The sequence below is a fragment of the Podarcis filfolensis genome, assembly GCF_964270895.1.
Source record: "Podarcis filfolensis genome assembly, chromosome: 2".
In the NCBI taxonomy this organism is placed as follows: Eukaryota; Metazoa; Chordata; class Lepidosauria; order Squamata; family Lacertidae; genus Podarcis; species Podarcis filfolensis.
The window spans coordinates 6,267,137-6,282,469 of NC_139605.1; the positions used below are offsets into that span (position 1 = coordinate 6,267,137).

The 15,333-nt window shown below is 47.6% G+C and overlaps 1 protein-coding gene across 6 annotated transcripts; it reads left to right on the top strand.

Annotated features, from left to right (window-relative positions):
• The first annotated feature begins 2,171 nt into the window (after positions 1–2,171).
• Positions 2,172–13,588, top strand: LOC310756444 (uncharacterized protein). 6 transcript variants are annotated; one of them, XM_083600537.1, is made up of 5 exons: positions 2,172–4,140; positions 6,632–6,714; positions 8,100–8,226; positions 8,952–9,053; positions 11,055–13,588. In XM_083600537.1, exons 1-5 carry the CDS (start codon positions 2,325–2,327, stop codon positions 12,215–12,217), a joined length of 3,291 nt encoding a protein of 1,096 aa, XP_083456663.1. In that variant the 5' UTR covers positions 2,172–2,324; the 3' UTR covers positions 12,218–13,588. The 6 variants fall into 6 exon arrangements, with proteins under 6 accessions (XP_083456663.1, XP_083456664.1, XP_083456665.1 ...); XM_083600538.1 differs by having other exon boundaries at positions 2,217–4,140; positions 11,058–13,588; XM_083600539.1 differs by lacking the exon at positions 2,172–4,140 and adding an exon at positions 5,288–5,520.
• Positions 13,589–15,333: the final 1,745 nt, after the last annotated feature.

Genomic DNA, 15,333 nt, shown 5'->3' on the forward strand with positions numbered 1-15,333 from the left:
CCATGGCGTGTCTGATCACTGATAAAGAAGAAATCACCCACCCTTTATTAGAAATCCTAGCTTTCAAAGTTTTGAATGTGCACCCTGTCTACGTTCTGGAGACGCCTCTATTTATTTAGCAATGCAGCCCCTGCTTTTTGAGCTTCCTCCACAAAGCAGCTTCTTTATTAATTGCTCCTTGTTTGAAAAGGGAAGTCACTTATTTCATTTGTAAGATTTCTCACCTGCTTTAAAGGACGTAGGAAGATCTCTGCTGGATCTGTCTCAAGGCTCACCTGGCCCAGGAATTTGTTCTCACAATGGCCAACCTGGTGCTTCAGTGGGGAGCCCAAAAAGCAAGACCTGAACGCAACAGCTGCTCTCCGCACTTGTGATTCTCACAAAATTTATAGCCATTTATAGCCTTCCTGCATGAACCTGCAGCAGTTATGCAGGTTGTTTCTTCTGTTTTTATGATGTGTGTTTATATTTGTTTCTAATCTACTGCAGCGGGACGCGGGTGGCGCTGTGGTTTAAACCACAGAGCCTAGGCCTTGCCAGTCGGAAGGTCAGTGGTTCGAATCCCGTTGCTCGGTCCCTGCTCTTGCTCACCTAGCAGTTCAAAAGCATGTCAAAGTGCAAGTAGATAAATAGGTACCGCTCCAGTGGGAAGGTAAACGGCGTTTCCGTGCGCTGCTCTGGTTCGCCAGAAGCAGCTTAGTCATGCTGGCCACATGACCTGGAAGCTGTCTGTGGACAAACGCTAGCTCCCTCGGTCTATAGAGCGAGATGAGCGCTGCAACCCCAGAGTCGGTCACAACTGGACCTAATGGTCAGGGGTACCTTTACCTTTACCTTACAGTGGTACTGTTGCAGGAATTTATGTATAGGTTGGGGGGGAGTTGCCCCTCCAGCAAATATCATACACATGCAGCCCACTACCAAAATCAGCACAATCACTTTTGTGACTTGTCCCCACAAAACACTTCATCACAGTTTCTTCCTATCTATTCAAAGGGCCTCTGCTGCACGATACCAAATGTAAGAATTCACTGATAAATGTATCTATGTACGGGCTCACGGGGAAAACTTCAGAATTTCATATAGACATGTGAGCTCAGCTACTCAGCAGCCCCTCTGACTGAGTGATAATTCCTGGCATCCTGATACCTGAGTGCCAGACAGGTAGCTATTCCAGAAATAACAAACCCAGATGAAGACAAAAGGGTGTCATTAACTTGGCTGGGAAACAGGGAAATGTAAATATCTCTTGTTACACTTGATGGGTGTTTGGTGGAGGGCAAGGAGAACCATGGGGCAGGGTCCAGGATGCTCAGATTACTGCCATGAGACCTCCCCTTTCATGATGTAACCATGATGTATGAGAGATGTAGTTTGGGGGGGTGTAACATGGGGATTAGGGACATGGGTGGCGCTGTGGGTTAAACCACAGAGCCTAGGACTTGCCGATCTGAAGGTTGGCAGTTCGAATCCCCGCGACAGGGTGAGCTCCCGTTGCTCGGTCCCTCTCCTGCCAACCTAGCAGTTCGAAAGCATGTCAAAGTTCAAGTAGATAAATAGGTACCGCTCCGGTGGGAAAGTAAATGGCGTTTCCATGAGCTGCTCTGGTTTGCCAGAAGCGGCTTAGTCATGCTGGCCACATGACCCGGAAGCTGTACGCCGGCTCTCTCGGCCAGTAAAGCGAGATGAGTGCAGCAACTCCAGTGTCGGTCACGACTGGACCTAATGGTCAGGGGTCCCTTTACCTAACATGGGGATTAGCAGCTAATCAAAGTTTGGGTGCTCTTTTGTTCGGGGCTTCCATCTTGTTCCACGTTGTGGCAGGTGGGAGTCCTGTTAACAGTACCTCAGGTTAAGAACACCCCAGGTTATGCACATTTTTAACCCGGAACTGGGTGTTCCGGCTTGCGAAATTATTTCGGGATGCAAAGGAGCTCTCTGGAGGCCTGGACGCTGCCTGGAGCTAGGACCTGGCAGCAGCTAGGTGCAGCAGGTTGCACCCCAGCCCCAAACGTCAGGTAAGGAACACTTACCTAATGAAGACTAAGAGCCAAGTCCAGTGGTGAACCTGGCAAGTAAACAAAGTGAGCCTCAGCCGAAAAGCACCAGCCCTTTCCGGCCCTTGCCCCGCCCCCAGCTGGTAGCAAGGTGGGTGGCACCTAGCCAAGTAAGCCCACCCACCCTGCGGGAGGGGAGGAGTGGAAAATGTTGGGATTCTGCAAGGGATTTTGGGATTTGTTTATGTGAGCCTGTCGCATGTGCCTTTGTCTCTGCTTTGCTCCTTCTTTTGGGAGACTCTGCCTTCTGCCATTATTTTGGGGATTATGTGGAACCCAGTTCAGCTTCCTGGGACTGCTGACATGAAGAAAAGCAGCAAAGGCAAGAGAACCGTGATAACCGTTGAGGTAAAGAAGGAAATTATTTCCATACACGAAAGTGGGGTCCGTGTAGGTGATCTGGCAACGCAGTTTGGGATGCCCAAATCTACAATTAGTACCATCATAAAAAAGAAGGATGCTATTAAGGGGGCCAATGTTGCAAAGGGTGTTAAAACACTCAAGCAACGGACACAGACGATGGAAGAAATGGAGAAAATGCTTTTAATATGGATAACTGGAAAACAGGAGGCCGGTGACAGCATTTCTGAAAGCATAATTTGTGAAAAAGCTTTACAGTTGCATGCTGACCTCATCGCAAACGCCCCTGGACCAAGTGCTGAGATTGAGAGTTTCAAGGCAAGCCATGGGTGGTTTGAAAGATTTAAGAGGAGAACTGGCATCCACAGTGTTGTGAGACATGGTGAAGCTGCCAGTGCCAACCAATTAGAGGCTGACCAATTTGTTTTGGAATTTAAAGATTATGTTGAGTCGCAGGGCTTCGTTCCCCAGCAAGTTTTCAACTGTGACGAGACAGGTCTCTTTTGGAAGAAAATGCCAAAGAGGACTTACATAACAAAGGAGGAGAAAGCATTGCCAGGGCACAAGCCCCTGAAAGACAGGCTGACCCTTTTATTTTGTGCAAATGCAAGCGGAGATTTTAAGTTGAAGCCTTTGCTAGTCTACCATTCTGAGAACCCCAGGATATTTAAGAAAAACAAGGTCATAAAAAGCAAATTGCATGTGATGTGGAGGGTGAACGGCAGAGCTCGGGTAACCAGGCAATTTTTCATTGAGTGGGTTCATGAAGTGTTTGGGCCAAGTGTAAAAAAATACCTCCAAGACCAAAATCTTCCACTGAAGTGCCTGCTTGTTATGGATAATGCTCCAGGTCACCCTCCAGGCTTGAAGGATGGGTTGATGGAAGAGTTCGGTTTTATCAGTGTAAAGTTTTTGCCCCCCAACACGATTCCTCTCATCCAGCCCATGAACCAGCAGGTCATATCAAATTTTAAGAAGCTTTACACCAAAGCACTGTTCCAAATGTGCTCTGAGGTGACCTCGGACTCAGATTTAACCCTAAGAGAGTTCTGGAAGAATCATTTTAATATCCTCCATTGCTTACGTATGATAGACAAAGCATGGAGGGATGTGACTCAGAGAACACTGAAGGCAGCGTGGAAGAAATTGTGGCCAGATGCTGTCCAGGAACATGGAACGGAGGCTGTTGAAGGGGATGCTCCTATTGTTGAGGATATTGTGTCTCTGGCAAATTCCATGGGCTTGGAAGTGAGTGGTGCTGATGTGGAGGAGTTAGTGCAGGAGCACAGGACTGAGCTCACCACAGAAGAACTTCAAAACATTCTGACGGAGCAGCAAAAGCCGGCAACCGAGGAAATTAAGCCAGCAACTGAGGAAATTAAGCCAGCAACTGAGGAAATAACTTCGTTGGAGGAGGAGGAGGAGAGCAGAGAAAGTGCACCTACAGCAGCAATCAAAGAAATGCTTGCAAAATGGGCTGAAGTTCAAGCTGTTGCCGAAAAATATCACCCTGATAAAAATGCTCTACATCATGCCACTAACATCTACAATGATATCGCTATGTCTCACTTTATAAAAACCTTAAAACAACGGCAAAAGCAAGTCTCAATTGAAAAAAATTTGGTAAGGAAAAGATCCAGTGAGTCTGAACTAGGTGCTAGTGGTGTAGGGGGCAGTGGAGGACCCCAACCCCCCATCCAAACAATGACTATCACCAGTGCAGGTAAGAAAGAAAAAAATCACATTTTAGGTTTTTTAAAATCATCAATACGCTCAGGATGCTTAGATGAGATGGCCAAGAGATGGCCTACCAGAGAAGAATGGCAGGTCAAGTTGATAGGTTATGCCGAAATGGCTAAAATGACCGGAAGAATCAGAAATCATGAAGACCAAAATTTTAATAAGGAATGGGGAAAATTTATAATTTATCTTAAAAACCATTGTAAACAGTTGAAATCATCAGTAGGATTGGAATGACACTTGTAGTTTAATGGTGATTTTTGGGCACAATGGAGAGGTAAAAGATTTGGATTATCATAAAAGATGCAGGAGGAAATGATTAACAGTAAGAGCCACAAAGGGAAGTCCAGGAGATTTATTGGAATCTTGTTTCTGTGTTGTATGTTGGATGCGACTGTAAAATTTTAATCTGAAATGGATCCTATAGCTCTGATCCAGCAGGTTTTTCTCCTTATGTCCAACCAGGTGGACTTTAAATAAAAGTCTTCTGGGATTATGCTAGCTGGAAATTTGGGATCATGGCCTCAAGAGCTGGTGGCCCCAGACATAAGAGCCCAGCTTCCAGAACTTGATTTTGGGAGCCCTATGGGACAGAAATAAGTAAGCTGCATGTTATGTTAAATATCTGGGCATTTTCACTTTGGACCAGCCAACCCAACTCCTTCCAAACAAGACAAACACCATTTTTTTAAAAAAAAGCCTGTTGCAGGACAAGGACAAAAGAGCGTGATTTAAAAACTTTGCTGGGTGGCTCCGAAAAGTCCACCCTCCTCCTCCCTGTGTGGTGGACTCCCCTTCCTTGGGGGTTTTGAAGCAGAGGTTGGATGGCCATCTGTCAGGGATGCTTTAACTGAGTTTATTCCTGCATTTTAAGCGGGTTGGGCTAGATGACCCCCGGGTGTCCCTTTCTATGATTCTCTGAAATGTTTCTGGGCGCGAGACAAAGTGCAAGCAACTTGCGATTCATTGCCTTTGAGCAAAGAAGGAACCAGAGGAAGATCGCTCCCGGCTTCCCCAGAAAAATCAGCGCCCAGGAAAGACCCGGCAGAGGCGTCATTGCTAAAGGCGCGATGGGCGAGGATCAGGCGGCTTCTGCCCCTGCGCCCCTCAAGGGTTAAACGCACTGAGCCCCGCTTCCTAGAGGGGCAGGAAGTTGGAATGTTGCGTCGGTGGGGGAAGGCGGCGGCGAGCGCACAGGTCCGGCATGGCTTCCGGAAGGGTGACGTTCCGAGCGGAGGTCTGAAGCGTCGGAGAAAAGGGCCGGGCGGGGTGATGGTGCAGCCCCCGGGGGGACGGGCGGGGGCAGTGCTGGGGGGGGGGGAGAGGAGACACGCCCCCTCCACCTCCCTCTCGAAATCCACAGGTTGTGGGGCTGGGGCGCGCAACATGCCTGCAAAAAGGGACTCGCCAGCTTTATAGCTGGCTCCTCAAGGCCATCATATATGGGGGTTATCAGTGCTTTTTTTCTTAAAAAAATGTTTAAGGGTACTCGCATTTGACTCGGGGAAATCGCCGTTTTATAGTTCAAATTGGGAAAAATAAATACAGTAAATGGAGAAAAGTACAAAGATTCACAAAATGTTTAGAGGTATGCGTACCCTTGCGTCTCCCCAGAAAAAAAGCACTGGTTGTTATTGTTATTATTAATCGTATATGGGGGTTGTTGTTGATGCTGTTGTTATTTGTTCATCATATATGGGGTTATTGTTAGTATTATTCATCACAAATGAATAGTATTATTGTTGCATATGGGGGTTATTATTAGTCGTATTAGTATCATCGTAAAGGTAAAGGGACCCCTGACCATTAGGTCCAGTCGTGACCAATTCTGGGGTTGCAGCGCTCATCTCGCTTTATTGGCCGAGGGAGCCGGCGTATAGCTTCCGGGTCATGTGGCCAGCAGGACTAAGCCACTTGTGGCGAACCAGAGCAGCGACAGAAACGCCGTTTACCTTCCCGCCGGAGTGGTACCTATTTATCTACTTGCACTTTGAACGTGCTTTTGAACTGCTAGGTTGGCAGGAGCAGGGACCGAGCAACGGGAGCTCACCCCGTTGTGGGGATTCGAACCACCGACCTTTTGATCGGCAAGCCCTAGGCTCTGTGGTTTAACCCACAGCGCCACCCGCATCCCATCATCATCATAGAATCATACTATTGTAGAGTTGGACGGGACAGGGGGGCAAGGCATGGGGAGCTCAACAGGCAGCACCAATCATACAACTGGAAGGAACCCCGGGGATCCTCTAATCCAGCCCCTCTGCAATGCAGGGATCTCTGCTAAAGCATCCATGGCAGGTGGTCCTCCAGCCTCTGCTTGGAGATCTCCAAGGAAGGAGAGTCCACCACCTCCTGAGGGAGACATTTCCACTGTTGAACATCTCTTACTGTCAGAAATTTTTTCCATATGTCTGGTTGGAATTCTCTTTCTTGTAACAAGTCTGTTGTTTACATCTTCTCCGTCTCCTCCCCAGGCAGCACAATGGCATCGAAGGCACTACCAGGATCCTCCCTCCTTTGGGGTGGAGCAGAAAGAACATGTGTTCACCCATCTCAGGTAAGTTAGGGACCACCTGGGAGAGATGCAGGGGGCAGCCTGGACACCTCCGTTCTGTCTCACTATGCTGCGGGAGGCGGGGACTGAAAAACATTCCCCTTTCTTCTTGATGCCCAAAGATATGAAGATGATCAAGCGAGAAGGCTGTGGAAATGACTTTTCTTGCGAGTCTTGAATCCAGCAAAAAGAAAAAAATAGTAAGACGATAGCAAAGCTGATTTGTATAATTTTTATGCCGCCTTTGTATGTTGAGAATCTTTAAGCTGTTTACATTGTTGTTGTTGTTTAGTAGTTTAGTGGTGTCCAACTCTTTGTGACCCCATGGACCAGAGCATGCCAGGCACTCCTGTCTTTCACTGCCTCCCGCAGCTTGGTCAGACTCATGCTGGTAGCTTCGAGAACACTGTCCAACCATCTCGCCCTCTGTCGTCCCCTTCTCCTTGTGCCCTCCATCTTTCCCAACATCAGGGTCTTTTCCAGGGAGTCTTCTCTTCTCAGGAGGTGGCCAAAGTCTTGGAGCCTCAGCTTCAGGATCTGTCCTTCCAGTGAGCACTCAGGGCTGATTTCTTTCAGAATGGAGAGGTTTGATCTTCTTGCAGTCCATGGGACTCTCAAGAGTCTCCTCCAGCACCATAATTCTAAAGCATCAATTCTTCGGCGATCAGCCTTCTTTATGGTCCAGCTCTCACTTCCATACATCACTACTGGGAAAACCATAGCTTTAACTATACGGACATAGCAGATACCAGTGGGTGGTTTTCAATTATCTCATTCCGTCAGCTCAGGGATTACTGCTAGTGTGGCAGGATTCCACCCTGCTCATGTGCTGCCCACTCCCCATATGTGCTCCAGAGAGTTGGGAGACCCCCTAGCATAGATGGGGGGGGGGGGAGATGGGGGGAATTCCATTGCGCCAATAGAAATCGCTGCACTGATGGAATGAGTGCCTTATTACTATGTTAAATGCAACCATGTGTGTGTATAAGTTAAAAATAAAGCTTAGATATTAAGTACAACTCGCTTTTCAAGCAACTCAGTATAACAATGCATTGTTCAAAACAACGCACAGAAATATTAAAAAAAAAACCCCACATCATTTTGTTTATGTTTCCTATTCTGCTGGGGAAAACAAATAAAATACATACCTCAAACAAAATCGTATCTCAAAAGAAAAATACATCAAGATACAACATCGGAATACAACAGAATAGCAAAACACACAATAACACACAAACATATAGATTTTTAAAAAAAAAACAATAAATATTATAAATGAATAAAAAAACCCCCACAACTTTGTAGCTTAACCGCCCCTCATTTCAAACTGGAGCAATGGTGTATGCAGGGAAGCTTATTTCTGAGTAGAGAATATGTGCTTCTTTCAGTGCCTGGTGTCCTTTGAGGAGGTGGTTGTGCCTTTCACGAAAGGGGAGTGGGATCTCCTGGATCTGGGCCAAAGAGCTCTCTACAAGGAAGTCATGCTGGAGAATTATGAGGCTTTCATCTCTTTGGGTAAGGACAATCGTCCCTTGGTGGACTGATGCTAAAGGGGTAGATTCCTATTCTTGGAATTTGTCACTGTACTGCAGAGGTGCCAGTGTGGAAACAGATGGCAAGGCTGTGGGCCCACAATGCGTCTCCTGGGCCATAATTTCCTGGACCTGACTAATGCCATATTGAAAACGGGCAAAACACAGTTTGTGGAGATGTGAAGCTTAGGGGGTTTCACTTTTCCCAAACATGAACACAACATCCCTTTTTCTCCCCCTCTTTGTTGGAAATATGAAGGCATGGGAAAACGGGGGACAGTTTTCTCCCCAATTTTTCCTTTCTCCTCCATTTTTTTGGAAACAAATTCAGAAAAAAAACCTTGGAAATTCCCCAGTTTTTCTGTCTTTCCCCCAGGCCTTCATAGCTCTACTCCTTGTTCCTTCAAACAACAGGTGGGTGGGCGTGATTATTTAACCAGAGACTAGACTAGATCTGACAGGACTTTTCTGTGATTCAAGAGGGTGGTTCTTAGGTTCTCATGGGGAGGAGAAATGACCATCAGGTTGAGGTGTCCCATACGCAGAAATATTCCCAAACTAAAACCAAGTATCAGATGAATTCCACTGAGTTCTCCTATTTGTTGGCAGCATATATAAGAACCTGCCTTTCCCTGATTCGGAGGACATAGGAGCGGGTGGGCTTGGAATGCCAAAGTATTTTCTACCCCAAAACAATGTGTATTTCAGTTCCCTTGAAAGGATTTCCCAAACCAGACCTCATCTCCCGGCTGGAAGGAGGAGAGGATCCATTTCACTGGGACTCCAAAGAAGAGGAGATATCCACAGCAGGTACTTTCTTGGGAGTCTTGCGGGGCCATTTCATTCCCTGGGAATTGAGGAGGAGGTTCTTTCGTAAATCTCACCAAAGACTGACGGAATCATCCGGCTGCGGGTTCTTCCTTGAGGCTTCACCCTCTGAACTCATGTCGCTGGCTCTCACCCCAAAGCTCCTTTCACTGTTTGCCTCTGCGGTTTCTTCAAGCCAGCGTATTTATTTATTATAGATCTATATTTTTATGGGCAGTATTGAGTTGAGTCCTCCTCCCCAGGGAGGCTTTCCTGGTGCCTTTATTGCATATTTAGGCACCAGGCAAAAACATTCCTTTTCTTTCTTTCTAAGAAAGGAGATTCCAGCTAAACATCAAGAAGAACTTTCTGACAGTAAGAGCTATTTGACAGTGGAACAGTCTCCCCCAGGAGGTGGTGGACTCTCCTTCCTTGGAGGTTTTTAAGCTGAGATTGGAGGGTGTTCTTCCCGATGTTTCGTCAGAATCTCCTTTCTTGTAACTTGAAGCCAAACGTTTCAAGGTTTCCAATAGCAATGTATTTTAGCCATCAAAGGCCTGGGAGAACAGAAAGATTTTTAATCTCCTCCTCCTTCAAGCCAATAAAGAGGACAACAGATGCACCTCATCAGGGAGGGCATTCCACAAATGGGTGACCACCACCAAGAAGGCCCTGCCGTGGGACAGCACCAACTCGGCAGCAGCCAGTGCCAGCAACATCACCAAGACCTCTCCTGCCAATCGCAGGGTCCCAGATAGCTGATATTGGGGGATTGTCTGATACCCCCTTTGCTCTGGAACTTGGCTTCTGACTCTGTTGGACCACCCACCTGCCCCCGAGCCCAGTGTCAGCCAACTCCCCTGGAGTCCTGACTCCTGAGAGCCTGCCTAAAGTCAGGACAATGTACATACGCAATAGGCAATCTTTATAGAATTCCTTCAAACCATAACAAGTACAAAATGAAATCTTTAGTCTCAAAGTCTCTGAAAATCTTTAAATGTAGCAAGGTCCCAGACTTTGTACAATGAAAGACAAGCTGTGAAGCTTTGTGTATTCAGCAAATACGATGTCCAACACTGAACAGTGATTCCGGATATTGACTACTGTGACTACATTATTATTGAGCAGTGACTACATTATTACATGAGCACTGTTCCACAGCATTTGATATGTTCATTTACATACATTCATTCGAAATGAGATGGGTTTATGAAGCAATTCTATACCCTCCCACCACGCTGATGAAGAATTCTACGAAACAGTAGTCAATATCTGGAATCACTGTTCAGTGTTGGACATCATATTTGCTGAATACACAAAGCTTCACAGCTTGTCTTTCATCATACAAAGTCTGGTACCTCACTTCATTTAAAGATTTCCAGAGACTTTGAGACTAAAGATTTCATTTTGTACTTGTTATGGTTTGAAGGAATTCTATAAAGATTGTCTATTGCATATGTACATAGTTATCGTGTTGCCTAGACATTGCTGACATTCTCTTTGCAACACAGGGGTTTGTTTGGTTACTTAAAGTCAGAACAAATCAGTTCACTGGCGGAAAGATTGCAATACGAAAGCCCACCCCAACAGCTGCCCTTCCTAGACTACAATTGCAGAACAAATCCTCATCTAGCTGGATGTAACTTGGTGTACAGAACTTCAGAACAAACCTTTGTAGTGACTGTTTTGGTAGCTGATCAATTGATTTCCCCTCAAAGCAACAGCAACCACAGAAGAGTGAGCTTTTCCCCAAGATGGTTTTTCTTGTCTACCCCATTATGTTAAAATTATGGAAAGTGATATGCAGAAATCAAGTGGGGAATGGACCTGAAATGAATGTGTCTTGTTCTCTGAAATACTAGCATACGCCAAAGGTAACCTAGGTCTCAGCGCAGTGTGTAAAGAGGAAAAGGGAAGAATATTGGAGATGTTGACCAAAGATAAGCTGCTAGGTCTTAGTTTTTACCTTGAACCCCTAATGAGATTTTCTTTTCTTTTCCCCAGCAGGTGAAGGGGAAGAATATGAAATTTATAAGGAGCCATTTCTGGTGTCTTTGGAAAGAGTCCAGCAGGAAGCGGGGAAAGGGGTGTTTGCAAAGCGAAGGAGACCTAAAATGCTGGATGGAAACAACTCCAGGGATGAGAGGACTGAATCCTCTGCTTCTCTGGGTGAGGAAATCCTGAGCTTACGTGTATTTCACAAGGGAAAGAGAAGGAAAAGGTATCCATTGGGTGGGAAGACTTTGACAGAGGAATCGAGCTTAAGTCACCAACACACTGCCCACCCAGAGGAGAAACCGTACAAATGCCTGGAGTGCGGAAAGAGCTTTAGCCACAACGTGAGGCTTATCGCTCATCAGAGAACCCACACAGGGGAGAAACCGTTTCAGTGCCCTGAATGTGGAAAGAGCTACGCTGAAAGAGGAACACTCATGATACACCAAAGGATCCACACAGGGGAGAAACCTTATAAATGCGAGGAGTGTGGCAGGAGCTTCAATCACCGGTCCAATTTTACTTCGCATCGGAGAACTCACACAGGGGAGAAACCTTTTAAATGCATGGAGTGTGGGAAGAGCTTCAGCCAGAGCACAAGTCTTACCACCCACCAGAGAATCCACACAGGGGAGAAACCATTTAAGTGCACCGAGTGCAGGAAGAGCTTTAGCCGGAGGTCGAGGCTCACCTCCCACAAGAGGACTCACACTGGGGAAAAGCCATTCCGATGCCCAGAGTGTAGGCAGAGATTCAGTCAGAAAGCCCAGCTTTATTCCCATCAGAGAATCCACACGGGCGAGAAGCCGTACCAGTGTCCCCAGTGCGGGAAAAACTTTGGTCACAGCACAAGCCTTAGCGCTCATCAGAGAATGCACACAGGGGAGAAGCCGTACGAATGTCCACAATGCGAGAAAAGCTTCACTTACAGGGGGAGCCTTATTGCTCATCAGAGAAGCCACTCCCCGGAGAAGCCAAAGGAGTGCCTGCAGCCTGGGAAGAGCCTCAAGGAGAGATCAAGCGCTTCTTCACATCAGAGAGGCCACACAGGAAAACTCTGGATATATGGTCCCTTGCTTACAAACCCAGCTGATGGTTCAGCGCCGGTTCCCTGTTCATCTGGCAAGGAGACCGATATTAATGGGAAATTCTTTGTTTTATTTAAAAGATGAGCAGTTGGACTCTTGGGCAAATGCTATTCATTCCCATCGCTTTGTTTCCTTTTGCGTTTGCAAGCTACGGAATTCCCCTCTTGCCGTCATCCTGTGTCATTAATGTTGTCAGATGTTTGGGGCAAGGCTGTGGCTAGGCAGTTTTTCATTTGTATCCTGCTTTAAGTATATTCTAGTGGTCATGTTGCACATTGAACCTCTCGGGTGGTGCTAAGGCCACCTTCAACCATACATTTCGAAGCACTTTGAACAGCCATGGTTTCCCCGCAAATAATTCTGGGAGCTGCAGTTTGTCATGGAGGAGAAGACGAAGAAGAAGAAGAAGAAGAGGAAGAAGCGGCAGCGGCAGCAGCAGCCACCCATCTAGCTGGGTTGCCACAGCCTCTCTGGGCAGCACCCAACAAAATTTTAAAAGGACAATTAAAAAAATCAAAGAGGGCTGTCTTCCCATAGAGGGCTGCCTTCAGATGTCTTCTAAACATCAGATAGTTATTTAACTCCTTGACATCTGATGGGAGGGCATTCCACAGGGAGGGTGCCACTACCAAGAAGGCCCTCTGCCTGGTTCCCTGTAACCTCAATTCTTGCAGGGAGGGAACTGCCAGAAGACCCTCGCAGCTGGACCTCTGTGTCTGAGCTGGACGATGGGGATGGAGACGCTCCTTCAGGTATACTGGGCCGAGGCCATTTCAGGCTTTAAAGGTCAGCACCAATATTTTGAATTGTGCTGGAAACGTACTGGGAGCCAATGTAGGTCTTTCAGGACCGGTGTTATATGATCTCGGCGGCCGCTCCCAGTCACCAGTCTACCTGCCGCATTCTGGATTAGTTGTAGTTTCTGGGTCACCTTCAAAGATAGCCCCTCGTAGAGCATTGTTAGGTGATGCCCCTGTTCCCCTAGCAGAGCTACATTTCCCAGAGTGGCTAAAAAGGCTATCCCTCTTGCCAGGGAACTCTAGGATTTGTAGTTCTGTGATACTCCCACAATTCTTTGGAGGAAGCCATGACTGTTTTAAAGTGGTATCACGGTGATTTAAATGCATTGTGGCTTCAGTGTTGCTGGGGAAAGGCTGTTATGTTGAAGGGAGCTGAAAGCAGTGTCCCCCCCCCCCCCCCATGGAACAACTGGGAATTTTTGGAAAGCTCTGCAGATGGGGCGGGGTATGCTTTTTGTGTGTGTGTGTGTTTTGTAACTCTAATGTGTAATAGCAGTTTTTCATGTAAGACAATCCATTGCGCTGGAGAGTGATTATTTCTGTGCATACTATAGAGCTCAGTGCTTTCAATCTCTTTCTGGATTTCGCATCATTTTAGAGTTTGAATTTTACACAATTGCATTTGTTTAAATAAAAGCAGAACTTGCTTTCAGAACATCCCCCCTTCATTAGAAATCACTGCTTTCGAAATTCTGGGTTTGCGCTTTTCCCATGTTCTGGAGCCACTTTTGTTCCATTCATTTAAGCACCTGCACTCTGCTGCTTTTTGCGGAACTTCCGTCATGTAGCATCTGGGCTTTTTTTATTAACTACTTGCTCCTCATTTGAAAGGGGAAATGAATATTATTTTTAAAATTTCCTAAGGTTTCCTCCCTGCCCATCACCGTACGGTCACAGGGAGGGCAGATTACAACCATTTAATAGGCAATCAGTACTTTTTTTCTAAAAAAAATATTTAGGGGTACTCTCCTTTGGACTCAAGAAAATCACTATTTTATAGTTCAAATTGGGAAAACTAAATACAGTAAATGGACAAAAGTACAAAGATTCACAAAATGTTTAGGGGTATGCAGAGCTGTTGTCAGGGAATCAGGAGCAGGAGCACTGGGGAGAGAGGAATTGGAGAGCGAAGGGGAAGAATCCGAGGGCAGCGTAGGGGAGTATGACAGTGGCCCAAGAGATTCCATGAGCTTCTCCAGCGAATCAGAAGATTCCCAGAAGGGGGCTCCGATGGTCAGGGCAAGGGGGGTCCCAGGGGGGACGCACCAGAAACAAGGAGCCAGAGGGGAACCCCAAAGCAGCAGTGGAGGATCGGGACCAGTTTCCCCACCAGAGCGTAGTGGGGGGGAAGAGTCACATGTGTCAGGGCCAGCGTCTCCTCCGGAGGGGAGGGAGAGTAAGTCAGGGCTGACCACGCCTCCATCGGAGAGTGGGGGAATGGAGGGGAGGTCAGTTGCAGCTAGCCCACCCGAAGGGGAAGCAGTGACAGCAGCAGTGAAACGGTTAGGAGGAAAACTGCTGGCTGGGCGCGCGCGCCAAGTTCAAATGTACAGGCGCGCGGGACAGCAGGAGACCCGGATGGGGAACCAGCTCCTAAAGCCCGCCGGAGGAGGGAGGGAGAAGGCTCAGGGGAATCAGCGTCAGAAGAGGCTAGGAAGGGCGAGACCCTGGCGGGCAGGCGGACCCAGAGGAGGAAGGAGCAGCGGAAAAGGTGGAGCAAGGCGAGGGTCTTAAATTGGTGTACAGGGGGAGGAGATTCAGAAGCGTCATCAGCGGTCTGACAGTTGAGACGTGGGGCTGCGCGCTGCGGCTCTGGAAGTGAAACTGAACTTCAATAAAGACTTTTGTATTTAACAACAAAGCAGCGTTGGTCCTTTGTGAGCTGGGACCTTGGGCAGCCCTGACAGCTGTCTTTCCCATAGGGCTTAGTGGTTCATTGCGCCAGGGCGCTGGCCTCTCAGGAGCGCCCCAGGGAGTGGGGGAGCTTTGCAGCTCTGCCGGCGGCCTCCGCTTTCCCTGCACGCCCGCCAGCTGCACCTCGCCAACCATATGGCTGGCGGACATGCAGCTTGCCTCCCAAACCTCCGTGGGAGGAGAGCGATCCCTGCAAAAGCTTAGGATGGAAGCTGCGCCCCGCCAACTATATGGCTGGCTGGTGTGCAACTTCCTTCCCAAGCCTCCCTCCCTCCCTCACCGCACACCCCCAGGCTCCCCTGCGGGAAGGCAGTGTCTCCCTCCCTGACCCCACACCCCCAGTCTTCCCTCAGTAAAGTAGCATTTATTACTACTTGGGAGGAGGCGGCAGCAGCAGCAGCAAGATGAACATTGGGGGGCACTGGGTGGATCTTTGCACCCCGGTGCGGCATATGCTAAACACGGCCCTGGGGGTATGCGTACCCC

Coding starts and splice junctions, on each gene's coding strand:
- LOC310756444 (XM_083600537.1), top strand. CDS start 2,325: ATGTGGAACCCAGTTCAGCTTCCTGGGACTGCTGACATGAAGAAAAGC. Junction 4,141..6,631: donor AATGACTATCACCAGTGCAG/GTAAGAAAGAAA, acceptor TCTCCTCCCCAG/GCAGCACAATGGCATCGAAG. Junction 9,054..11,054: donor AGAGGAGATATCCACAGCAG/GTACTTTCTTGG, acceptor TCTTTTCCCCAG/CAGGTGAAGGGGAAGAATAT.